Raw genomic sequence first — 27422 nt, forward strand, 5'->3', positions numbered from 1 at the left:
TTACTTCTGCATCCCTCAAAAAGTCAAGAGATAAACAATTCACTTTTTTAAGAGGCTGATTTTGAGTTTAGTAACGTGTCCTGCAGTCATGCTGGTACCTTGAATTTCTGCTGTATGGTTTCTAACAGTTTGATTTTGTTTTTCCTTTACTGAGCAGCATTTCATACCGCTAACATGTCGTTTCTGCTTCCCCCCAGATATCTTTCTTTGGATCAAAATCCCTTGGGAGGAGAAGTCCTGGCAGTCCCATGTTGAGCAAAGCTGAGTTTGTTGAGAAGGTTCGCCAGAGCAACCAGGCTTGCCACGATGGTGATTTTCATACAGCGATCGTGTTGTACAACGAGGCTCTGGGCGTTGATCCCCAGAACTGCATTCTCTACAGCAACCGCTCAGCAGCCTACATCAAAATCCAGCAGTACGACAAGGCCCTGGATGATGCCATCAAAGCACGGCTTCTGAATCCCAAATGGCCAAAGGTAAGAAAGTGTGTGACTCTTTTGGGGTGGTTATTTGCATATGTAGCACCTTTTGTGAGCAGGTGTGTATATGTCTGTACTGAAGCTTCTTTCTCACTGATATCTCCAAGCAATGATATCTTTTGTGTTTAAAAATTGTGTGACTTGGATTTCCTGTTGGGAATTAAACTGTTTTCTGTGTAAGCATGCTTGTCCCCAATAGGGGTATGATACTGTTGGGTTGTTTTAAACCAGCGTGGTATCTTGACTGCAAAGACCAGACATCTCTTCCAATGTTAAAAGTAGTTAGCATTCAGTAGCGCCCAGGAACATCCTGTTTGTGAGAAGTAGCATGGATATTCTTATTAGTAATAGTGCAATAAGGCTTTCCAAGATAGTGTTCAAAGTGTTTTCATGTTGTATGTTTTTGGATAAACATTGGAAGAAATACCTCTTTGCATTCTTAGTAAAATCTGACTCTGCCAGGAAATGTAAAGAGTAGGTGCTGTTGGTCGCTGCTTCCTTCTGGGGTTGCTTCCCACTAGCTGCAGTTCATTGCTTCAGTCACTGACTCACCTTTGGTTAGCCCAGGGACAGCGCCTTACATTCTAATCACCTTTAATAGCAGATGCTCCATGCTCCATTTCTCCTGTCAGCCCCTCACAAGGTCTCACTAGTCACTTTAGCTAAAGATGCACTTTTAAGAGCAGATTCATCACCCAGGTTCCTGTGTTCAGAAATGACAGCATGTAGCAAGCGTTATGCACTCCACTAGCTGCAGTCCACGCTGTTGAAGCTAAGTTTCCTTTTATTTCAAAGCAGATCACTAAAAGTCTTCTTTTCTGGTTTCAGTTGTTTATTAGCTTCTAGAAAACCTTTATCACACATTTCTGTAAGACTTTGTTAATTACTTTACCGAATCTCAGTTCTTCTCATTATCCTCTCCATGCATTGAGATTGTGTTATGTACCTTTACATCATCATTGCCTGCTCTCCCTGTTCTCATTGATCAGTGTGTGTATTTTGTCTGGATATTTAGTAGTCTGTTAACTGTAGCTATGAGCATTAAGCCTAGTGGCCAGCTGCTTAGGAGTTATATTTCCAAACTCCAGCATTTCATTTGCTGTGCTGCAGTGATGACCACATGCATTTTTCTTCAGCGTATGTCAGTATGGAAAAGTGGAAGCTCATGTAGAAAAAAAAATATGTATAAAATAGTGTTCTTTCCACTCACAACACAGGAAATTTCTCCTAGATACATGTAAATGGTTTGAGGATTCAGTGCTGTGAATATTTCTGCTGTTTCTGCAGCTTCTGAGATGTCATCTAACTGAGGTATGTGTCTGCTCATTCCACCTCAGGAGGAATGACAGGGATTGCATTACTCAGGATGCAACACCTGAGTATGTTTGAAGGCAAAAGACTGGTGCTATCTTTTCTGCAGTATGATGGCTGTGCACAATGTCACCTTCGTCCCAGCCTTCAATCATGTGCAGGCTGTGACAGCTTGTCTTTTGCACTGCTGGGCATGTCTTGCATTGATAATTCTCTCATCCTCTCAGCAGGAGAGAGAGCATCCTGCAGGTATTTTAATTCCATGATGCATTTTTCTGAAGGAAAAGAGCCTGACTTTTCCTCTTCTCCCCACACACCCCTTCAAAGTTTAGTTTCTTAATTCTGCAATTTCTGTTCAAGAAACTGCAATTTTATACCAACTTTCTCAGTCTGAGTTTCTCTTTTTAGTGAGACCAGAAAACTGATTAAGAGGAATGTTAGTGAAATTGTTTTCTAAAGCTCTACTCGTCCATAATCACAAAAGAAGGACCATAGCCTAGGGCAGATCCTTCTATTTTATTGATCCTGTTGTTTGGAGTTGCTGTCTTGAACTGAAGCACTTAAATTGGTTTTATTTTCACATTTGGTTTTCACACTTCACTTTTGTACTTTTTTTTTTTACACTTTTATATGCTGTTTAATTTTTTTTTAAAGGGCTTTAATGTGTTCTCCCTGTTTTATTTACTGAGCCTGTCTTCAATTTACTGTTCTTATCAGTTACATTAGAAAGAAACTCCTGCTTTGGCAGGGAGGTGATTTATAAGCCTGTAACTTTTGGGGGTCTTTTTTTTTTTTGGTTTGTTTTTTTGGTCATTAACTTCTGTCTTGTGTTACTGGATGACAGAAAAGATTTAGCTTAGATTTGCATGAAGGACTGTGTTTAAAATAAGAAAACTGCATTATTGTCATTGAAATCTGTATTTCCAGGTCAGTTGTTTTGAGTGCAGGGAGTTAAAGAGTATAAAAGCAAGGGTGCTTCTGCTTGGTTTTGTTTCCTGTTTCTGAGAAGTCTGGTAGTGATTTATTACAGAGCTCACTTAGATGAAAAGCTCTGAAAACACTCCATAAAAGAATACTCTCAGAATGCTAGTCACAGATAGATGTGTAACAAGACCTTTGAAATGAATCATTGGAATGAATTTGTGGATCGAAATATAAAGCAAGATGGAACAGAAGGTTTAGCAGCTAAAAGGCTAGCTGTGTTAAATGAAGGCATCATTATCAGCCTGTTAAACAGAGGAATAAACAATGTTTTGATGCAGTGCTAAGGTAGAATAGTGCAACAAAAATGATTTTAGTAATGGAAAAAATGAGGCTTTTTTTTGAGGGGAGACTGTATTATTGAGTGAGACCCCACCTGGAGTCTAGTTCTGCTGCCTGTAAGAGGGCCATGGAAATGCTGGAGTGGGTCCAAAGGCTGACATGAAGATGATTCATAGATTCATAGAATACCAGGTTGGAAGGGACTACAAGAAAGCTGGGGAGGGACTTTTTACAAGGATTTGTAGCGACAGGATGATTGGGAATGGTTTAAAGCTTGAGGAGGGCAAATTTAGACTGGAGGTTAGGAAGAAATTCTTTTCAGGGAGGGTAGTGAGAGACTGGAACAGGTTGCCCAGGGAGGTTGTGGATGCCTTCTCCCTGGAGGTGTTGAGGGCCAAGTTGGATGAGGCCTTGAGCAACCTGGGCTAGTGGAAGGTGTCCCTGCCCGTGGCAGGGTGGCTGGAACTTGATGATCTTTAAGGTCTCTTCCAACCCAAATAATTCTCTGGATTTATATGAAGTTAAAAACATGAAGTAACTCTGTTTTGATTCCAGTTTTGCTATTAAATGTCCACCTGAGCTTGTGCAAACTTGATTTATTCCATTTTTACAGAGAGTTGAGGAGTCACTTTTAAGGAACATTACAAACCTTACTGGTGGAAAAATTGGTGAAAGACATAAATGGTAGTATTACGATGACATCACATCTACACTGACTTAGGCTTTAGAAGAAAATGAACCATATTGCTAAGCTCCATTTGTCATTAATTTGGCTGCTGCACAGTGAGGATGACTTGGCACTGCCACTGCATCTTTGTTCTGTCCCAAGAATTTGTGTCAGTTTGGTGAGGGCTGGTTGCTCTAGTTGCTGGATCTGACTGTGCAAATCTCAGCCCAGGAGGGATGAGATGTTAAATGTTCCTTTCTGAGCTGTCAGCCCTCTCTGGCTTGTTTCCTCCACTGTGGATTGGTGAATTTCTCTTCGCATGCCCTTGCTTGCTCTTGGTCAGTGTCCATTTTTTAACCAGTTTCTCTGATTCTCCAAATAATTTATTCATAAATCAGCTTTTTTGTGTCTCAGAGACCTAAATAATATTTTCCTTCTTTTATTTGTCTGTGAGGAGCAAGGGCATACTGGGAGCCCAAGCCGGTGAAAGTGTCTGCCAGACTTGAAATTTAATCTCATTTTCAGGGTTTTTGGGTACAGTTTTTATCCTGCATGTCATCAGAAAGTTTACCTTGTACTTCTGGAAATGCCATGACACTTCTCAGAGGGATGGTGTTTTTCAGGAGACAATATCATTGTACATCTCTCCTGATGAGAGCCACTTCAGTGCTAAAAAGCTGGGAGAAGAGGCTTAATATTCTCAGCGGTGACAGAACAGAGTTCTCTGCTGGAATAAGTTCTGTCTCCACACTGGAAATTATTTAACTGGGTGATGAAATTGACCATTTAAATTCAAATGTTAGCTAGGATGAATGCAATTGAAATAGTGAAGTCTGTTGGTGGTACTTGTCTGTTTAAAAAGAATTAATTTTAATTCTGTTCCATTAAAAGATCAGGAAGGGCACAGGGAGGGATCAGTACCTGGAAAGCTCATTTGAGCACCCAGTTAAAAGTGCAAGCCTGCTAGCTTTGAAATCCACACCTATTAGCTAAGATGTACTCAATTTTGGAGCTGTTAGCAGATAGAGTGAAAAATATTTCTGCTTTCAACATGCCAGCCAGAGCCACTGCCCTAGTGTGATTAACATCTAAGTCAGTGCATGAGATAAACACCAATTACTTGCAATTATTTACTACTATGGGATGACAGATGATCTGCTTGTAGGGGATGATGAATTCTGCATCTCTCTAGACTGAACTGTATTTTACACATTTTTTTTTTTGGCATTTCCATGGAACAGTGACAGGAAACAGCAGCGCAGCAGAGGGATTTTGGTGCTTTCAGTGGCTGGAGCTCTTGGGTTACTCTTCTTCCTTTATGGAAAAAGCACAGAGGAGTCTTTGTTTCTTTTTTAAATTTCATTGAAGGGCACAAATACACATAGGTTTTCTGACTGAATTAGAAAACAACTTTCAGTCAGATGAGGCAGTGAAGTTAGACACTGTCCTGGCTACTGGGTATTTTGTTGTCCCTTTTCCCATTTTACTGACAGATAAATAGCATTAGCCTGCTTCCTGACTATTCCTAGTGATGGGGAGTTGTGCTTAGCCAGCAGAAAGGCTTCGGGAATCACAGCAGATGGGGGAAACCCTGGAATGGAGGCAGCTGAAATTTGTGTGGGATGTTTTCCTCATTTTCAACAATTACCTTTTTCTATTTGTATTTTTGTTACACAATTAATTCTAATTTTAGCTAGAACAAGGTAAGGTGGACTTTGGGGGCTACTTAGCTAGAACAAGGTAAGGTGGACTTTGGGGGCTACTTAGCTAGAACAAGGTAAGGTGGACTTTGGGGGCTACTTAGCCAGCCTAATATGTTTTGAACACAGAAATGTGAAGTTGGGCAGATGGTGTCAGAGAACATGCAGTGGTGTTCAGACACTTAGGAGAGGTCTGGAGGGTGGATTGTTGCTCAGGCACAGTTGGCAGAGCTGTCCCTGGATACTTCTGGTTTGTGTGTGTGTGCTACTTGTCAGTGTGAGACAATAGAATAGAATAGAATAGAATAGAATAGAATAGAATAGAATAGAATAGAATAGAATAGAATAGAATAGAATAGAATAGAATAGAACAGAACAGAACAGAACAGGAGGGCACTGTCTAAAGCTGAACACTTAAATCTTGCATATTTCAATATCAAGGTTGCTTTATAGATTAAAAAAATACTTATTATGTGATTTTTTTTTATTGGTAGAACATAATTGGGAAAATGTAAATTTAGGCATACAAAATCTAAGCAATTTTATTAATTAGCCAGAAGAGGGAGCTTAACAGGTACTGCTGGTGTTTTGTTTGAAAGGCCTGCATTTTAAATGCAGAGCCCAGCTTCCATTTCCTTAGGAAGCTGAAAAATTACTTTTAATCCAAGTTTTCTGAGGCTTAAGCTGCTAAATGTATTTTGCTTTCCTGAACTGGGGTAGGCTTTCTCCATCTGGGTAGATTTCTCTGGAGAGGCATCCTTTCTAACATCACACATCCAGGAATTCACTTGCTTTTGGGGTTTTGTCACTGGTTTTTTATTATTTTAAATAGATGGTCTGGGAAAAAAAAATGGCAAACAGTGTAGGAAGAACTGTGACTTGCTCCAGAGAAAGAAATGCGGTGAAGAAATGAGGGCAGACAGCATCAGGAGTCAGTAGTGATGGCTGCTCTTCATATGCAGAGGTTCTGCTTTCTCATGAAGACCGGCTAAGACCTGAGCAGTAACTGGAAGTCCATCCATACGTGCTCTCTTTGATCATGAGTTCTGGTGGTGATAGCTCCTTTCTCTTACAGAAAGCATCCCAGTCTGTGGTGGCAGTTTCCAGAGCTGCTGGTGCAGTGTTTTCCCATGTTCTCATGCTGCTGTTCTCTCTGTCTTGCACCCGAACCCCTGACAGGCACACACCTGCAAACGCTGGTTGAATCTCTCTCTTTCCTCCTTTGTATTCCCCCAAAGTATCAACCTCCTTTGTGCCACACAGTCACTTAGTGGCTGATTGATTGCTTACAGAATTAGCTCATGTTTTGCAGCTATCTCCCGCTTGGCTTTTGTGCAGCTGGCACGGGAACATCCACCTGCAGTTTCCATATTTGTAGTCAAACTAAGCTGGAGTCGGTGGGGATGCCTGGCTGAACGTGGCATGCAGACCTTGGCCTTCCACAACCTGTTGTGGTAGGGAAATTATCAGAAACACAGCAGCCTGAACGTGCCTCCAGAAATATATGAAGCATGGCTTGAGGAGTGCAGCATGCCTCTTTGAAAGCATCATGCTGTTCAGAACAGTGCTGTGCTGAATCTTCTGTGAATGCTGGAGAAACACGGGGTGCTTGCAAATGTAACACTTCAAATATTTTGTTCCAGAAAAGCTTAAATGACATTTTCTTCCCCCCCTGGTATTTAAAGTGACACTATTCTGTGTGGTATAAAGCCTCACTATCATCAAAGATCTGTGTTCTGGCCTTCACAGGGATGTGAAATTTTGGAAATCCTCTTCTTCAGTTGCATTCCAAATGTTAGGGTCTGCACCTGTCAAAAATTCTGTGTTTGTGCTGTGCTGGGCCCAGCTACACACAGTCTGTGGTCTCTGTTGAAATGAAAGATGCAGTCCTGTGCAGTATGTTCTGCCTTACTTCTCAGAGAGTTATCCTTGAATCTTTGTAGTTTAAAATGGATGTATCAAATGCTGCAGGTTTTGTTTGGTAGAGCAGTATTGTGATGTTTGTGTCTTCAAATAAAAGCAAAACCAAGGAAAAAAAGAAAAAGGAATTTTTAATTAAAAGCCCCCAAATCTTCCTTTCCCTCACTGCTGTTTCTAATAACCCCTGTGGGAGGCTGGTTCCAATCTTCACATTCTCTGAGATTTTATGAAGCATTTTCTGAGTTCAGAGTTTCTTTGGGGGATGGGGAGTGACAGTGCCTTAGAGAAAAAAAAAAACACTTTCTAGTATTTCAGAATCACAGCATTGTTGAGGTTGGGAGGAGTCTCTGGGGATGGACCCAGTCAAGCAGCTCCTGCTCAAAGCAGGGTCAGCTAGAGCAGGTTGTCCAGGCTGTAGTAAGGTACCTAAATTATACAGAACAGCTCATTTTTACAGGACAATAACTAAAAAGGTATCTGAACCATTGGAAAGGTGACATATTTCATAGAGTTATAGCATCAGTAAGATTGGAAAAGACCTCAGAGATCATCAAGTCCACCCTATTACCTAACACCTCATGACTAACTAAACTTCACTTGCCACTTCAAGTGCCATGTCAAATCCTTTTCTGAACACCTCCAGGGAAGGTGACTCCACCAGCTCCCTGGGGAGCACATTCCCATGGCCAATTGCTCTTTCTGGGAAGAACTTTCTTCTCACCTCAACTTCCCCTGGCACAGCTTGAGACTGTGTCTTCTTGTTCTGGTGCTGGTTGCATTGGAGAAGAGACCAACCCCCACCTGGCTACAACCTCCCTTCAGGTAGTTGTAGGCAGCAACAAGGTCTCCCTTGAGCCTCCTCTTCTCCAGGCTAAGCAACCCCAGCTCCCTCAGCCTCTCCTCACAGGGCTGTGCTCGAGGCCTCTCCCCAGCCTTGCTGCCCTTCTCTGGACACATTCCAGTATCTCAATGTCCTTCTTAAATCGAGGGGCCCAGAACTGGACACAGTACTCAAGGTGTGGCCTCACCAGTGCTGAGTACAGGGGCAGAATGACTTCCTTGCTTCTGCTGGCCACACTATTTCTGATGCAGGCCAGGATGCCACTGGATGCAAAGAAATGTTATTTTTTCCAAACAGTCTGTACTTGGTCTGTGGGAGCTGATCATCAATATGTGTTACTGAAACCATACTTTGAAAGGATTGGAACCTTTCAGATAATGAGAGTATCAGAATTGCAAACATATTCAGGATGGAGTAGATGGATGAGAAACAAGCTTTAACTTCTGGGGACGAGTCATTCAGTGCACTTTTATTTAAAGAAGGAGGGAGAAGGCTTATTTGTACGCTCAGATTTTTCTTTCCAGTGTCCTCCTTGGAAATGCCTGCTTCAGACAGCTATTGGCAGAGACTAACCTGGATGGAGCACTGGCCTTAATGGTGTGTTTCAGTCTGTGGTAGCATGAAAACATTAAGTATTTATCAGGTGAGGAGCAAAAGCTTTCTTTGTTGTGTTAAGAAGTGGTGGCTGAAATGCACTGTGTCCAAATCGCACAGACATTTCCTCGGGGTCACAAGAACCAGGGGGTTGGGTGTTGTGCTGCATTAGAGAACTTGTGTGTTAAATCCTAACTGAAGCCTGAAGTTAACTTCAAATTGAAGCCTGAATTTAGTTGTCTCATCAAACAGCCAGATGGTTTGTTATTGCACCGGCCAAACACGCAGGGACACTTTTGTCTTCAGAATTTGTTGTGTTTAACTTTCTGCTTGCCGTTTTTTTTTGTTGGCAACACTAAGCCCAACTTACCAAACAAACCAAGCAAACTCCTTTGTCTAGTGTACACTTTGCAAACTTCCAGATGTACACAGTCTAAAAGATATTCATACCAAAAGAGCAATTATGTGAAGTAACTTAAAAACATAAACAACCACCAAGCTCTGGCTTGCACAGAGTTTAATTGTAAATGTTACCATGGTGTTGTCTAAGTACTGTGGAATTTTCTAACTTCAGAAGTGTTCTCTGCCTTTGAGCAGCTGGGAAAAGAGATTCATAGATTCAGAGAATCATTTAGGTTGGTAGGGACTTTAAACATCATCTTGTTCCAGCCCCCTTGCCATGGGCAGGGACACGTCTCACTAGACCAGGTTGCTCATCCAACCTGGCCTTCAACACCTCCAGGGAGGGAGCATCCAACCTGTTCCAGTGTCTCCCCACCCTCACTGGAAAGAATTTCTTCCTAATATCCAGTCTAAATCTGCCCTCCTGAAGCTTCAATCTATTCCCTCTCATCCTACCAGTACAAGCCAGTAATAATCTCATCCTGGCTTTCTTTCATACCTCCATTAGGTACTGAAAGGCTGCTCTAAGGTCTCCATGGAGGCTTCCCTTCTCTCGACTGAACATCCCCAGCTCTCTCAGCCTGCCCCTACATGGGAGGTTCTCCAGTCTCAGATGTTCAAAAACATTTCTACACCAGGAAATAGCAGCCTTGGAGGCATGTGTGGGAGCTGGGGTAAAATAATGTGTGTCCAGGCATCAGCATAGGAGGTCTTCTTTGTTTGGTAGCTGCTGTGTGGTTGGAAGCCCCAGGTACTGGTTTGAGTAGCAGTGTTCCCTTGAGGACCACAGCAAGTCACTGAATGAGATGGAGCCAAGTGGGCCATCAAGTTTGGAGGCCAGGGTTCAACAGTGGTCTGTGATTATGTGCAGCTGTTAAGCTACAGAGCAGGTAGTAATGTTATTTCTTAAACAGGGATACTTTTTCATATCAAACTATTTTTGAGCTGCAACACCTTTTAGAGCAAAGGTGAAGAGTCTGGAGAATTTAGCTGATGCAAAAGGAATGCTCTGCATGGGATCTAAAAGTAACTAGGTGAATTCCTACGACCTCTCATCAGGCACAATTTTCTCTCACCATCTTCGTCCATCTCTTGCACCTTCTTTAGAAACATGATTTTGTATATGTAGGTGGAGAAGAAATCTGCAAGAGCAGAAAGAAGGGGGCTTTGGGTGTATGAAATGTGGGAGGGTTCTCGATGTTGCCATGTAACGAGGGAAATTCCACAAAGGGGCTTGTGCTGGGCTTGGATTAAGTGACTCCAGCTGTCGGTCACGTGCTCATGTTGGTCCTTTGACAAGGAAAAGGGACATTTGCTTATCCTCTTGTGTGTCTGCTGATGGCACATATATCTTTATCATCATCCCCTGGTGTGCTTTAGCAGTCTGTAAGCACCTAAAAGTTTCTCAGTGAACGACGAGCGCCCACCCTCCATGGCTTGTCAAGCTCCTCCGCGAAGAATGTGACTCGACCACGTAACTTTTGGAGTGAATAGGCCCCTTGTTTTTAATTTGATGAGCAAGGAACTTTCCAGTCCTGTCCTCCGGCTTACAATCTGTCTTTAATTTGCAGAAAGATGCATTCCAGTGTTTCAGGCCTAGAACTGTTGAAGGGGTTCCTTTGGCTTTGCTAGCACTTCGCTGCGTTACGTTATCCTGACATTCGTGTGTTCGTTTCTATCTTTCCATCTTCCAGAATCACAGCAGAGTTGAGGTTGGATGGGGCTCCTGGAGATGATGTAGTGCAGCCCCCACTGCTGAACTGAAGGGCCAGCTAGAGCATGTTGTCCAGGACATTGTCTCATTGGGTTTTGAATGTCTCCAAGGATGGAGACTTTGTGACCTCTCTGGGCGAAATCTGTTGTAGTCGTTGAACACCCTCACAAAAAAGGTTTTTTTGTGTGTGTTTAAATGAGATTTCTTGTATTACAGTTGGTGATCACTGCCTGTTTTCCATCTACTGAATACCACTGGTTCCATTCTTTTATTGTCCCCCATCAGGCATTCATACACATTAGTAAGACCCTCCCTCTCCCTCCTCTTCTCCCTCTCCCTCCTCTTCTCCCTCTCCCTCCTCTTCTCCCTCTCCCTCCTCTTCTCCCCCTCCCTCCTCTTCTCCCTCTCCCTCCTCTTATCCTTTTCTTTCTTTCTAGTCCATGTTGGGATGGATCCCCAAATGAATAGTGTGTGGTTTTGTTGTGATAAAGGGCCTGTGGCTGTGTCAACGTTCTGCACCCTTTCTCTTAGCTGTACTAAGAGGGATCAGAAAGCTGTCTTTCTGATAATACTTTGAATACAATGCCAAGCTTTTGTACCATTTATAGGAGGGTCTGTGCATAATTTTTCCCCTACATTTCATATTACACATTCTTAGGGTCTGTAAAGTGGGTGGGGTAGTTCTGTTTTGTTTTACCAGTTGGGAATAGAGGGAGAGAATTTGTCATGTTTATTGGTAACTCATGTTAGTGCCAAGCCGTGTTATTGCATCCCTGTAACATGGTCTTGCTAGTGTGGATCTGACAGAGCAGAGCTGAGTGCCTGCAGTGCTGTAACTGGAGCTGAGAGACCTGGCCTGGAGCATGACATCATGCTGATGTGATGGTATTGCTCTTGGTTCTGGACCTGGGATAGCTGAACACATGATGCAGGTTTGCAGAGGTCAGGCAGGGAGTCTGTGAAATACTAAGTTTAACCCAGGTCCTAGTTGCAGGAGCAGCCTTTCCTCTGTCAGGCTTTTTCCTTTTTAAATTAGGTATGTAACTAATGAACATCATGTAGTATTTAGGCAGCATTAAGGAGGCAGTGTTTTTCCTAACACTTAGATTCACTGGAGAAGTACCATACTCTTCTCTGCACCAGCAGTGATGGCTATAGGACTGCTAGGGGGGAAGCTCTGGTGCAGATAAGCTGTAGATGTGCTCTTCTCCCTAAATTCTTGCAATGATACAGCAGCAGCAGTACAACATGAGAGCAGAAGGGGACAGAGAGATGGACACAGACTCAGCAGTTTTAGACTAAACCTTAGCATGGGTTGTTACCTCTTTTTTTTTGCCTCCCAAACCCTGAGGAGTCACCAGATGACCTTTCTGATCAGCTTTCAGCTCTTCAGTGGTTTCTCTTTTCCATTTGCTTATTCTTAAAAAGAAGATATTTATTCCTCATTTTTTTCTCAGCATACAGGGATGGAGTTTCCTCATCTTGGATATTAATTTCTTTCTGAATCGTGGTGTGACTCAGTCTGAAGCTGCGGAGCTTGCAGACTCGGAACAGAGCTCACATGAGAGGGCGCTCTGTGCTTAGGGATTTCACGGCGCTGCCTGGGCTCTCATTTCAGTCCTCGATAGGCATTTGTATTTTTTTGGTATTTCTAAGAGGTATTACATTAGGGTTTGTTTGTTTTGTTTTGTTTTTTTCAAAGTTCATACTGTTCATACTGCTTTTTAATTTCTTTAACATCAAACTAGATACAGCTGGGAGGAGAGCATAACAAATCAGGCTCCCTCAGACTGTGCTGTGCATCACTGATGCAGAGCAGCAATGAGAGCAGCTGAGTCTTACACATGCTTTCTAGAGAAGTTGCTTTAAAACCTGCACACACATTCAATTTGCCTTGCAATTTTGTCCTTTGCTCTGTTTCTTGTTAACATAGTGTCTGCAAGCCCCTTATTCCCATTTATTTTTCTTTTTCCTACATTACTTTTATTTATTGTATTAATCAAATCCTAAACAGCTGTGCCTCAGGTTTTTTTGGTTGTCTTCTGCAGAAAATATTTTCATAGGTGTTTAGCATCCTGGATTTACACTGACTCTCCAAACTTGAGATGGAATTGTGGCTGCCCAAGGATTAGAATTTGAGCAACAAAAGAGAGAGTATCTTGGATGTTGTGGATTAAAAGGACTGCAGAGAGACTTCTTATTTCTTGAGAGTTACCAATAGGTGGCTGTATGGCAATAAAAAACAGGGGGTGGATTTTAGGATACTGGCCCTGGATTATTCTGTGATAGGTAAGAATGCCCTTGGAAACCTGCATTTCTTCTTTGGGTCCACAGTCTGATACTTCATGGCATGTCTGGGCATTGCAGGATCCTCATCACAAACCTGCAAACTCAGCCAGTCTCTGAGGAAATTAACAGAAATGGAGAGTTTGGGAGAACATGCAGACAAGAGAAAATACTAAAAATAGAGAAAGCAGAAAATGGCCTTGATGACAAGTCAGTAGGAAATACTTAAGGACATCATTTAGACAGCATACTGCACTGTGCCAGGTTCAAGAAACCCCAGCTAATTAGTGGTAGGGCTTGTTGAGAGCTGCATAGCAACTGGAGCTACATGCAGGGCTGAAGGGCTTTGCCTTGCTGACCTTGCAGCACACCACCGATTTGCTCAGGTAATATAATTCCTGCCATTTCCCTTCCTGCAGCCAAGCAGGATGTGAGGTGCACATGGAATGGAAAGGTAGGAAACACAGCACAGGGATAACTGCCACATTAAGCACAGATATTTTCTGAGTCAAAAATGTAATGACAGTTCTAACTAACAAAGAAAAAAGAAATCTAGCCATTATTATTATTATTTCTACAAATCCATTGTCCTCTCAGAGTCACTGCTCTCCATATGCTTCTGAGGGCCAAGGGCTCAAGCCTCTCATCTGAACTTTCAAATAAAGCAGGTGACATCCCTTTTGCCACAAGTGTCTTTGATTTCGCTTTTGCTCTAAAGAGCAGACTATAAAGTCCCTTCTGCTGTGGGGAGCAACAGAAATAAATTCTAGTAGTTGGGCTATTATCCACTAAGAGAAAAAGTTGAACGTTTCTGTCATATAGTCAACAGACACTCTACTTTTAATTTTATTTTCCTGATTTAAGTTGGTCTTGAACTCTTTCTGTCTTCCTTTCACTTTGGAATGGAAAGTTTGCATCCTGGAAGTCACATAACTGAATCTCTCCAAAAGTTACTAGAAATCTATCACAAGGTCCCAAAGATGAAACACAAGACTTGGGAGCTCTTCGGTGTGGTGATTTTTATAACGTCTGATGACTTTTCCAGAAGCTGGCAGAGGTATGCAAATTCCTCTATTACTCTTTTTCATTCTAAATCTGTTGAGGAGCCAGCTCAGAGCCGTCATGTTGATGCATATAAAGTATAATAAAGACATTACTTTTTTGGGGTAGGTATTCCAGTGTTTGAGAATATTCTCACCAGCCTGTGCAGCTGATGGATTTTCTTACACTTGCACTGGGCACTGGTAAGAGTCCTGCTCAGTGTGCTTGACAGGCCTGTAAGGAAGGAGACAAATGAAAACCCTATTTGTTAATTTGGACAAAAGTTTATGGGTTTATGATGTATTTTTAATGGACTTGTTAAAAAAATGTATACCAAGCCTCAGTTGTGCTGGATGCTAACAGAGAGAGAATATACTTTGATGAAACCTTTGTTAATAGAAGTTCATCTCATACGTGAATTGCAAAGGAACCTTCTTGCAGCACTGAATTAAGTTCATACTTGAGGCATAATCCTCTACCCTTTTCAGAGTGAAAAAGGAGATTTATTTTTTGCCATGGATTATGTAGTCTGTGTTTTGCTCGTTGTGGCTATCTGCGTGCAGGCTTTTGTCCTTTACCAACAAAGCACAAACAAAAAGATCTAGCAGAAAAGGGAATGAAAGTTCAGCTCCCTTCAGCTAATAGCTGCTGAGTACCAACTCTTCTTCCATAAGAGCTGCCACGGGGAGCAGGTTGTGGGTGTGTGTAATGGAGTTTAAGCACTGGTGGGTATGAGAGGTTTGAGGAAACAGGATGCATGGGGAGAGCATTTTCCTAGTGAATGCTTTACTTGATAGCTGTCAAAGAGATTCAGGGGTGTTCTGAGCTAGCGGTTGTACCTGAGCTGTTGTAGTTTCATTGACAGTGATTGACTTCTCCTCAAGAGCTCAGTAATTTCTGAGCCCATTTGTCCTATGGACCCACAAAATTAGAAGATAGTCTCATAGTTTGTGTGCAAACAGTAAAATTGCTGTGTGGAAACCAGCCTGGATGGTGAGATTGTTGCCGTTATCAGGGTCACTTTCAGGTGGTGCCTTGCTGGACAGCTCCCCTGTGGGTTGGGCACAGGATCTGTGGGTCCTGTCCGCTGTGCCCAGCCAGACCACTGGAATCACTCAGGACTGGAATTTGGGGCAGATTCCCTCGTTTTTATTTTCTTGTTATCATTTCTCAAATCATAATTCAGTCTTCACTGGTCCAAAATGAAAAATAATGGTCCTCTTTTGCTTTTTGTCTGCCAGAGGGGTGGGAACTGGGAAGCAGTGTGATGTTGGGTTCCATTGTAAATGTAACCTGTAGCCTCCCTCGGTTATCACGCGGGAATACCTGTAAGCTTCTTGATTGCCTTTTGTTTTTCCTTGCCTGGGCATCTTGGTTCTGCCTCTGACAGTTCTGCAGTCAGCCATAGTGTTCTCAGAGGTTTGTAGTCACTAATGGCAATTTATTTTAATGACAGTTTCCCCGAGTCCTCTCCCATGCCTTCAGAGACACATGTCAAGCTTCAAGGCCTCTTACTCATTTAAATCTTTGCTAGGAACACGGACAAGTAGTTTCACTCTGGAGAATTCAGATGTGCTACATGCTCATGTTTATTTGATGTCAATACATTTTGTTAAGTTACCATTGTTACCAGTGTGTTCAAGGAAATTACTTTTTATCATGAGTATGGTGGATATGAAATGCATGCAACTGTATTTCAGGGAGTAAATTTTTCATGATTATAGCCCTCGGGTACTAAATAAAAAATGTCAGCTTCTTGGATTTGGTTGCACTATAAAAGTGTGCCTAGAAATAATGGATTCTGTGACTGCTTGGGAAAGGACAGCTATAGTACTGAACCCTCCTAGGTTTAAAAGCAGAGAGTGTGTGCACTTAACTGCAGAGGGAAATGTTTGGTATTGCAATGTGCAATCATTAAAGCTTTGGAAAGCTGTAACGGAATAGGGAATGCAGCAGAAAAGGAATGTGAATAAGAGGAGTGTGTATAGTAAACATAGCTTTTAGAGACCCTAAATTAATGTTCCAGAGAATAAAAAAGAAATGGGTTGCCTGTATGATTTCATGCCCTCCCACATTTGTTCTGCTTTGTCTGACACTTGGGCTGCACTGAAGAATGAGACTGATTGTGGAGCCTGCACAGAGAGGAGTCGTAAGCGTCGGAGCTATTAGTTAATGATCCAAAGCAGCAACTTGATTCTGGCGCAGAAACATCCATTGTCTCTCACACAATTTCTCCTCCAAAATACTAATGCTTTTAATTTTTTTTTTTCCTCCTGTCTTCCCACACAACATTGTGCTTAAACTAGACACACACACACACACACAAAAATCATTGAAAAGCAATTTTTATTGTTGGCAATTTCGAGTGCTCAGCACTGTTAAGTACAATGATAATCACTCCTGTAGCTATAAATATTTTTTTATGCATTTGTAAATATGTTGTGCTTTGTATTGGGTTTTGGTGCTTAATCAAATAGGGAAGTTTCAAATATGTCTGAAAATAACCATCTGTATTTCACTAATTAAAAATTTACTGTTGCTTCTGTGAATTCATGTTTTATGAAGTAATTTGAATGTGGCAGATACAGATCTTCATTCTATTAATCTGAGAAATGAAAGCACTTATGTGTGGTGAGCTAGCTGCTTTTCCAAATGCCCACTAAAGGGGCTTTTATGTTAATTTAGCTTGTCTTTTTTTCCCCTTGCATTTTAGCACAGTAAAGATAAAGAGGGTGGTGTTTATGCTCTGCTTTAGGTGCTTCTGAGAATGTCTACGGATTGCTAGAAATCCCCAAATCCATGCAGAAACTTTGTTGCCTAATTATTGCCCTTACTGTGGTAAACATGCCAGTCCCTTGGTGTCTGGATGACACTCCATCCTTGTCAGCTATGCTGAGAAAAACGGTACTACAGAACCACTATACCTGCTAGGTCTGCTGTCTTCTTTCAGAAGAAACTGCAGACAGGAGCAGCAGCATTGCTCATGTATTCACACTCCAGATATTAAGTAGCCTTCAGGTTCAGACTGAGGCTGTATTTGAGAGACTGGCTCTGACCATGAGGCAGGGACAGTTGTATGGGAGCTTCATCTACTGTCTTTTAGTGAGGTGGCAGTCATAAAGATGGAAAAACACATACCCCCTGTGATCAAGAGTTACAAGGACTTTATTGCTGGAAATACACAGGAACCAGGCACAAGAAAGTGCTGTTAGTCTTGGAGTATTTCCCAGCTGCTAAATATCTAGAAACCTTTTCAACAATACCTAACAGGTTTTTGTTTTACTTGAAAACAAACACAGGATATGAATATTTCTCCAGTAATGTAGAGAAAAGCTAAATTTGCAGTCAGGAATTTGAGCAAATGTCCAAAACAACTGGCTTTTAAAAACTGAAGTACCCCCAATCACTTGCACCAACAAAAGTTGTTTTGTTTTTCCTTCTCCCCTCACAAAAATTAACCATCTGCTCATTAGATGTGTTACAAACAGGAGAGTCGAAGCGGAGCTGGTGTGACTCGCAGCTTTTTGGCAGATGCCGAGAGTCGTAAGCAGGGTTTAGCAGTACTGCTCAATAATAATAAGTGGTATAGACAGGCCTGTTTCAGAAATAACGTAACCATGTGAGAACTATTTACATTCCAGCAATGCCTACACTGCACGCATAGCAAGTTTAATAGCCAGCGAGGGCCTCTACCACATGTTGCAGGCACGTTAAATGCTGAACACCACTGGAAGACCATTAGGAAATTTCTGTCATTCACACCAATACAAATCGCAGCCCACATGAACTTCAGGACCGCATTCCACACTTCCTGCAACGCAGAATCACAGATTCATCAAATGGCTTGGGTTGAAAAGGGCCTTTAAAGGCCATCAAGTCCAAACATGTACTGCCAACAGCAAATGTGTGGTGTAGATGCTTTGCATCGATATGAGGTGCACAGTTTTTGCAACGAGCTAGTGAGCCTAAGGTAAGGAGGAGATTTGATAACTGAGAGCCTTTCACATCAATGCCTAACTGGGAAGTGGGTTGAAGTGGGCATTCAGCACACAATTTGCTGGCTGCAGTCATTGGGGAGCATATGGGCGGTGCATTCTGGAGTCTAAACCCTCATTAGGGGCATCTTAAAACTACAGAAAGTGACAGCTTTCAATCTACTGCCAATAAACTTTTAGGCAGCTGTAGGTTAACCTGCAGTCTGCCTTCCAAAAATGCTTCAGATATCTTTTATGGTCAAATATCTTTTCAAGATGTTCTGAATAGTAAATAGCAGGGAAATAACAAAAATCTAGCATTGAAAATGTTCTTCTTGTAACAGTGAGCCAACTGAGGGAACTGGCTGACCCTTTTCAAAGGATTAATTGAGACAATATTTGAATTAGATTGATTCAACCACATGATGAACTTAGCTGAGAAGTAAGAATGCAGTGAAGGTTCCAGTCATTATGTAACTGAACAGTGGTTGATGCTGAATAACCAGCAGTGCTCAGAACATTGGTGGCATTCTGAAACATAAAGGTGCTAAATAAAGCTAACCTTGGTTTTGAAATGGCCAAGGGTAATTGCTAATGGAGAAGATGATGAATTAAGATTATCTTCTGTTGAGCTGGTACCTACACTGTCCGCAGCTGTCACAGTGGTAGTCAAGCATATGGTGAAGGAGGATACCTCTTCAGGCACGTGGAGAAAAGGGTGGACACAGCTATTAACTGATGGCCTTGTTAGCCCTCTCTGTTTTGCTGTAGGCATTCCAACAGGGAAATTAATCATGTTGGGCTGTGTCTCAATTTAGGGTTGCTGCATAGAACAGAATTATTTTTCTTCTGATTTGCCCTACAAGGTAAAACCCATTTTGTTAAGTGTGCTGGAGAGCTTCCTTGCTACCGAGAGGATGATAAGTAATGAGTGTTACACAAGATGAGCAACTGATCTCATCTCCAGAGAACAATGGTCTGTACTGCATCGCCTGCTATTACCCATAGCAAAGCAAAACAAATACTGAGGCGGGAACGGAATACAGATTTTCCAAGTATTCAGGTTGTTAAAGAGTTAAAAACCCACTACGAGTAAAAGCAAAGAGGCATGCTTGGTTCAGAGGAGCTATGGCCTTGTACAAACAGAAAATATTTACAGGCAGGATAAGATATAAGAAAATTAGGAATGATTTGAAAACCATTTTCAAGTAGATGGGAAGTAAAATGGGTGTGAGCAGGAGAGAACACAGCACAACAGATGAAGCATGAAATAAGGTTTTGCAAGGGGAAAACCTTTCGGGTTGGAAGGTAGCCCGTTTCCCCACGGGGATTCTGAGGCTCTGTTTTGGTGGTCTGTACAGTAGAGACTGAGCTTTGGCAATGCGAAGAGCGCATGATGTCATTGGATGCATAACATATGCACGGAGAGCTAGTAAATGCTGTTCACACTGCAGCGTGCTGCCAGATGTGCGCGCCGAGAAATGGAAAAACAATCTCGGTAATGATACAGAGAAACGATAGGAGAATGGCCTGTCCTGAGCCTGGGCCCAGCCACAGCATCTGCCAAGTTCAGCTACGCTCTGTGGGGTTTCTCACTCCTAAGCCCTAGGTTCCTGCTTGCAGGAGCAGTCCATACAGAAGGCCATTCAACATTTTTATGTCGGTCCGAGATGAGCTCAGAGAAGTTCCTGTTTTATCCAGAAAACACACCTAGAGGTTCTCAGTATGAATTACTTGCAGCAGATGAGAATCAAAGGAATCTGCTCACTCCATTTCTCACTTTTTTTCCTTGCTATTATGAATGGCCACACTCACCGCAGGCAGAGGCTTCTGGTGCCAGCCACTGCTCTCCTTACTGATGTACAGCTCTCTACAGATTAACATGCTTCCAGGGATTATTTGAATCTCTTACTCAACAGTGCTCCACGTGCCATAAAACCAAAGGTGGGTTTATGTTTTTCTGTACTTTAGGGTGAAAATACAATTTCATTCAAAATTTTGAGGCCAACTATTGAGTATTTGTGTTCGGTACAGTATCTGTTATCTGGCCATCAGTGTACAGAGAGTTAAATACAGATTTGCTTCTCCTTCCTTCTGCACAGGCTCTGAGAGATTAAAGGGAGGAGGGGAGCTGCTGGAAGGCAGCACCAGGAGTATGTCTACAGAAAGTCAGGAATTCCTTATCCAAATGGGACAGCATTTCAAACTTAAGAGATTTTTTTTCTGTTTTGTGTACTTGTGCTAATTTCTTATGTTTACTGGTGGTTTTACCAAAAAGGATCCTTGCTAGTTCATTATAATCTTTCCAGTCTGTGTACAAGGCTACAAACAAGTCTCCTGCAATAGTCACACAGACAAAATTGTCTGGAATCTCTGGAAGTATGCTGGTTTTGAAAGGTCTGTTTAAGGTATACTCTGATCACTGCCTCAGAGGAATGTGAAATCTGTGACTAGCTGGGAGATTGTATTTTATGCTTGTTGAGCAGAAATTGTTCTTCTGCTGAGTTTTGGGACTGTGCACCACAGAGTGGATCTGCTTCCTCCTGTTTGAGATGCCTGAGTATTTCTGCCCTGCCTATGATAAAAGCAGCAGACAGAGACCGTGTCAGCACTGTGCGTCGGTGCTTCTTGAGCTTGATAAGTAAGGAGGCAAATTATGTTCTGTGCCATCTTAATAAGGAAGAGCACAGTCCTGTAAATATCACTGTGCTTGGGTAGACATGATCAATGCTCCCAGGCTGCAGACTCCAAGGCACAAACTTTTTAACAAGTGGCATCAGAAAGGAGTTTTCTTCCACATATACAAGAGACACGATTTGCTTTATTCCTCATTCTGCAGGAGGAGGATCTGCAAAAGGTATGTATCAGAATGATTTTGTCTTTTATGTCAGAAGGATCCAGACTAAGCTAACTAAATGACTGATTTAAAAGGCCAGGCTGTCAGAACTTTAAAATTATGCTCATTAGGCCTAAGCCTTTACACAGGTTAATTAGAAGGGATTTTTAATCAGAAGGATACTAGTAAGCTTCTCCTAAGTGTAAATACAAGCTTATTGGCAGCACTTTACCTCAATTGTGAGACTTGGAGAATGTGATTGGGTAGCAATGTGGAAAACAGGCACTCCACTCCTGAGAGCCTGTGCTGCTGTCATGTAGAGCAGAGTCAAAGTCTGTGGCTAGGCAGAAAGGACACATCAAACTAATCTGCTCCTCTTCTCTGTCATCACTTGTATATGCAGCACACGAGGAAAGCATCATATGCAACAGAGCAATAGGGCCTTTTGCTTAATTAATTCTCCCCTTTTCTTATTTTTGCTTATACCAGTCAAGTACTTCCTTCCCATGCTTGCTTTTCAAATATTTCTGACACACATTCAGTACCTGCTGTCAGAGCTATGGCACAGCACATTAAAGACACTTGCCACAATGTTTTTGCCATAAACAACTCCTTCATTACATTTTCTGTTTTAATAGTGTTTTCCATGCTTCTTTGGGATTATCAGTAACTTGCTGGTGAAGCACTTGGACACAAGTCAGTAGGAGATGTGTGTACAGATGGAATATTTTCTTAGTTATGATTCTTGCAGGTAACTCACCCCTTGCCTCTGCTGTCAGGCTTGGGTAGAAATTGGTGCATGGTTGACTCCTGTTTCTCCACGTAGAAAAATTACAGTACCTCTCCAGTCCTTATGTTCTTTCAGTATTGGATCTTTGAACACACAAAGTTAAGTGAAGCAGCTATGTTCTTCTGTAATTTTAGGCTGGAGCCAGCAGCTCTCCTGTTTATTCTGAAATAGTCATAGTTTTATGCTGGAAAATGTCATTGCAAGTCAGGTTTTGAGTAAGTGTTTTGTGATGTTGCAGTGTGCTGGCTGCTTCGTTGTAGAGAGAGGCTGACTGAGACTTGCCTTGGTGACTGTCAAGTTCTTATTTTGATGAGTTCTCCTAAGCTTACTGTACAAGTGAAGCTAAATAAAAGTGCATCAAACACTCTTCATCATGATGGTGAAGTGTAATAGACTATCTATACCCACTCCCTTTTTGAAAGACTAGGCTCCGTGAGAGCTGAGGGTGTGCTGCACCCCATGGGATCAGGTATGTCTGCTCACTGGGGTGAGCAGTAGTGTCTGCTCACTGGGGTGACAGTAGTGTCAGTAATGAGGACAATATAAGTTAAGTCTCCATCTGGACACACTTCTCCAAACAGCAAGCTGGACTCAACAAATGTGTCCAGAGAAGGGCAACAAGGCTGGTGAGAGGCCTTGAGCATAAGCCCTACGAGGAGAGGCTAAGGGAGTTGGGATTGTTTAGCCTGGACAAGAGGAAGCTCAGGGGAGATGTTATTGCTGTCTACAACTACCTGAAAGGAGGTTGTAGCCAGGTGGGGGCTGGTCTCTTCTCCCAGGCAACCAGCACTGGAACAAAAGGACACAGTCTCAAGCTGCGCCAGGGGAAGTTTAGGCTGGCGGTGAGGAGAAAGTTCTTCACAAAGAGAGTTGTTAGCCATTGGAATGGGCTGCCCAGGGAGCTGGTGGAGTCACCATCCCAGGAGGTGTTCAAGAGGGGATTGGACATGGCACTTGAAGTGCCATGGTTTAGTAGTCATGAGGTGTTGGTTGACAGGTTGGACGATGATCCTTGAGGTCTCTTCCAACCTTATTGATTCTATGATTCTATGAATTGTAGATCCCTTCCAGTTGAAACTATTCTTCTAGGAATCTTAGGTGTAACTCCTCAGAGAGTCCCAATTTTCCCTGCTCCAATGATTTCAGTGATGCTCTGTAGTTTTACAGCACCTCAGGGCTGTTTCCCACTTTTTAAATGGTTATTTCCAACACAGCAAGGACAAGTGATTCTTCACAGTAACTGTAGCCTAAAGAAAGAACTGCTCTTTGAACATCTTTCTGAAGAGAAAACTTAGCTGATTTTTGTTTGAGAGCTCAGTGGCTGTGTATCTGGAGACACTTTGTCGCTGTACAGAAGTTCAGTTCGTTCCTTTCTTCCGTTCTCGCCATGCTGCAGCGGTGAGAAGGGCTGGTGCAGAGCTTCAGCACGCTGTGGGCTGGGGAAAAGATGATTCTGCATATGGATGAATTGTGTCACATCTCTTATTCATATAGTCCCAACTGACTATGTGAACAGACACAAATGGAATTCCTGTTCCACATTTTACAAGAAAGTTCAGCAGTAGAACTGTCTATCACTGTAAATCAGTAAGAGAAGATTCCTTAGAGAGTTGTAAGTGCTGTTTCTGATGGTTACAGGATCTTCTGTGGAGTATCTCAGGGCTCAGGAAGAGGAAGGCTGGTGTAAGGTACCTACATTTACACTGTGTTCAAGAGAAATTTGGAATAGACAAACCAGATCTTTCACAATACAATAGTTTGATTGTGTAGCCCTTTCAGAGGAAACAAAAGAGTAATTTGAACTTAAACCTTGTGGGGTTTTTTTTAAGTTTAGGAAGCAAGTTGTGTCCTGAAAAGTGGGACAAATCTCACATGCAGAGTACGTCACAAAGCTCTGTAACCTCCTTATCCATTTCCTCTTCCAAAGGAACCTGTGAGCTCTAGAAGAGGTCCTTGTTAGAGCAGTGTGGGTTTCTTTCTTCTTTTTTCAGTAAGTACCCCTAAGAACCCCAAACCCAAGACTCAAAGCACCAAGACATCTGGTGGCTATCTCTGTCTGACACAGTACAGAAGTATGTCCCTTTCACTGGTGGGCTGTGGTCTCTCTGGTATGATCTACTTCTGTGGAAACAGTGACATTCTCTTGAATGTCAGGTTTCCCTGTTACTGGTGCTGCTGGTTGTGTATGGATGGTTCCTCTGCCACCTGCAGTGGCCTGGGACAGACAAAATCTTGATATCACAGTATCACAGTATCACTAAGGTTGGAAGAGACCTCAAAGATCATCGAGTCCAACCTGTCACCACAGACCCCATGACTAGACCATGGCACCAAGAGCCACGTCCAATCCCCTCTTGAACACCTCCAGGGACAGTGACTCCACCACCTCCCTGGGCAGCACATTCCAATGACGAATGACTCTCTTGGTGAAGAACTTTCTCCTTACCTCCAGCCTAAACTTCCCCTGGCACAGCTTGAGACTGTGTCCTCTTGTTCTGGTGCTGGTTGCCTGGGAGAAGAGACCAACCCCTTCCTGGCTACAACCACCTTTCAGGTAGTTGTAGAGAGCAATGAGGTCACCCCTGAGCCTCCTCTTTTCCAGGCTAAACAGTCCGAGCTCCCTCAGCCTCTCCTCATAGGGCTTGTGCTCAAGGCCTCTCCCCAGCCATGTTGCCCTTCTCTGGACACCTTCAAGTGTCTCAATGTCCTTCTTAAACTGAGGGGCCCAAGGTGCATTTAATTGCTGAGTGCTGCTGTTACTTTTATGTTTGATTACAAGTAGCAGGGGTGATCCTCTGAGGTTTTCTAGCACTTCAATGAACTTTCTTGGAAATTTTTTGAAGTCTTCTTAACACTTGCTGGTTTTGGTAATATGCAAATACCTGAAAGGAGAGTGCAAAGAGGATGGAGCCAGGCTCTTTCCACTGGTGCCAGGGACAGGACCAGAGGCTGTAGGCATAAACTGACACACCGGAAGCTCCCTCTAAACATCAGGAAACAATTCTCACTGTGAAGTCTGACCAAGCACAGACATGAGCCCAGGAAGGTGGTGGAGTCCCCATCAACAGAGTCAAAAGCTGCCTGGACATGGTCCTGACAGCTGGCTCAGGGTGGCCCTGCTTGAGCAGGGGTTTGAATGAGGTGACCTCCGGAGGTTTCTTCCCACCTACACCATCCTGGGATTCTGTGGTTTATTGACTACAGAAAACCTGCAGCCTCCAAGGTTCCCACAAAATGATCCAAGTGCTAGAGGAAAGTATGCTTTCCTGTTTTAGCCATGTCTGTTTTCATTCTTATATTTGTGTTTTCCAGTAAATGGTAATGGTTTAAGCTGCTGCTGGTTAAAAGGCAGGTCCTGCAGACTGGCTGGAGTTGCTTGGCAACGAGAGGGAGCAAGGAGGGAGGTGAGGAAGAAAGAGCAGCTTCCGAATATATGAACAAGAACATTGCCTCTGAAATCACTGGCATGTGAAACAGGAGAGTTGTCTCAAAGACCTACAGCATTTGGGAACATTTCTCAGGGACATCAGGGAATATTGTGAATATTGGAACATGGAATGAAATTATAGTTGCCTTTGAATTCTGCTACTTACCGTCAAAAATACTTATTTCTAAATTCCTCGCTCATGAGGTCCCCTTCCCCTCTCTGACTGACTGTACTCCCTTTGTATTCCCTGGTCAAATCCTCCTTCAGGGGGATTGCTGCCAAATCTTGGAGTCCGTCAGTGCTGCTGTTCTGTTGGGTGGCTGAGGTGCTGCAGAATACCAGGAAGTTTGGGTGCAAGGACAGGTGCCCACATACACATCAGCACACACAGACACACACCCCGCCCTGTGCATCTTCCCTTTTCTCTTCCCTTCTGAGGTGATGGTCTCTTTCCCATGTGTACACTTTCTCTCTCTGCCTGTCTCTTGTTGTGGCAGGTGGCTCTGGTGTGTCATGGGCAGATCCCCCTGTTGTCACTGGCCTTGGAGAGGGGCAGATCAGTTGCCCAGCTGTCCTGGTGTGATGCACGTGTTTGAGATTTACAGGTGATTTATTTGGCTCTTTGAGTGTCTGCCTTGAGAAGTCAGCAAGGGAAGACTGGGAGAATACCCTTCTCCAGAAGAGGACAGATAACAGAAAGTATACTTTTTGGTAAATAAATATTTGCCTCCCAAGCATTGCTTTGACCCACATCTTGACTGAATTACACTTGTCTCCATAGCAGCAGTAATTGTGCTTCCTACGGAAAAAGGGAGGGTGAAGTCATAATTAGAATCAGGTCCCAAACACGATGTTTTGTGCTCAGAGTCGTGTAATGAAAGAGCTGAAGCTTCTTAAGCCAATAACAGAGTCACAGTCAACAGTGGGAAAGCAAACACCTTCCTTGGTAAGAGACAGTTAGAACTTAGGGTATATTCCCTATCTAATGAATTAGATGCTTTGCCATAAGACTGTGACATAAATGTTTCACAGGCACATTACATTTCAATAATGCTTCTCTTCACCAATAAGTCACTAACCAGAAAATTTCCATTTGTGACTGAAACTTTCAACCTTAGGCTTCTTGGTCTGGAAGATCCCCACTTCTGTCTTGCAGGGTGCTGTGTATAATTAGGTTTTTGCCTTGCAAATAAAGAAGGACTTGTCTCTCTTGATTTCTGAATATTTTAGAATATCATAGAATCATAGAATTGTCAGGGTTGGAAGGGACTGCAAGGATCATCTAGTTCCAACCCCACTGCCATTAGCAGGGACACCTCACACTACATCAGGTTGCTCAGAGCCCCATTCAGTCTGGCCTTAAACACCTCCCTGGGCAACCTGTTCCAGTGTCTCACCACCCTCATGGTTCTCTCTAACATCCAATCTGAATCTACCCATTTCTAGTTTTGCTCCATTCCTCCTAGTCCTGTTACTACCTGACATCCTAAGAAGTCCCTCATCAGCTTTCTTGTAGCCCCCTTTCAGATACTAGAAGGCCACAATAAAGTCTTCTCAGAGACTGAAGTGTGTGCCCATGAGGAATGGGAGTGCCATCTCTGTGTGTTTAGTGACGTCTTCCTTGTGTTGGGTTTGTCCCTGCTGCAGATGAGGTGAGTGGTTACTCTGTTAGTATTAGACTCACCTGTGTGTGGGCAGAATTCTCTCATGTAGAGACCTGGAAAGTACTTCTGTGTGTCTGCAGGCATCTTCCTTGTTGTAGTGTTGAGTATTGAGTACACTGTGTGTGATGGGGATGGAGCTGATTTTCTTCATGGCAGGCCATATGTGACCAAAACAGTGTGGATAACACACAAATGTTTTAGCTGTTGCTAAACAGTGCCCACACAGCATCAAGGCCTTCTCTGTTTCTTCCTCTGTGACAGTGCTTATTTCCTTGCACCTTTGCTGTTTTACATTCTCAGTGTGCATGCAGAAGTGCTGACCAGCACAGCTGAGGTGCCAGCAGAGACCCTCTTGGTATGCTGTGGAAGGAAAGATGATGGAAGGAATGGGGCAGTGTGCTGGTCTCTGTTTTTAAGGGACAGGCAGTAAGACTTGTTTGGAATGCCAAGGGGTGGCAGAGTGAACAGTACAGTATTTCACCATTTATTTTCCAAAGAGTGTGAAATGGATGG

The 27422-nt window shown here is 42.9% G+C and overlaps 1 protein-coding gene across 2 annotated transcripts in view; it reads left to right on the plus strand.

The window, feature by feature from the left end:
• Nucleotides 1–27422, plus strand: part of TTC28 (tetratricopeptide repeat domain 28) — a 137245-nt gene that overhangs the window by 9794 nt on the left and 100029 nt on the right. For both annotated transcript variants that reach the window (XM_054173302.1, XM_054173303.1), the window contains exon 2: nt 198–476. In XM_054173302.1, the coding sequence (XP_054029277.1) occupies nt 198–476 (279 nt within the window). The remainder of the gene's footprint in view (nt 1–197; nt 477–27422) is intronic.

The sequence above is a fragment of the Dryobates pubescens genome, chromosome 25, assembly GCF_014839835.1.
Source record: "Dryobates pubescens isolate bDryPub1 chromosome 25, bDryPub1.pri, whole genome shotgun sequence".
NCBI classification, from domain to species: domain Eukaryota; kingdom Metazoa; phylum Chordata; class Aves; order Piciformes; family Picidae; genus Dryobates; species Dryobates pubescens.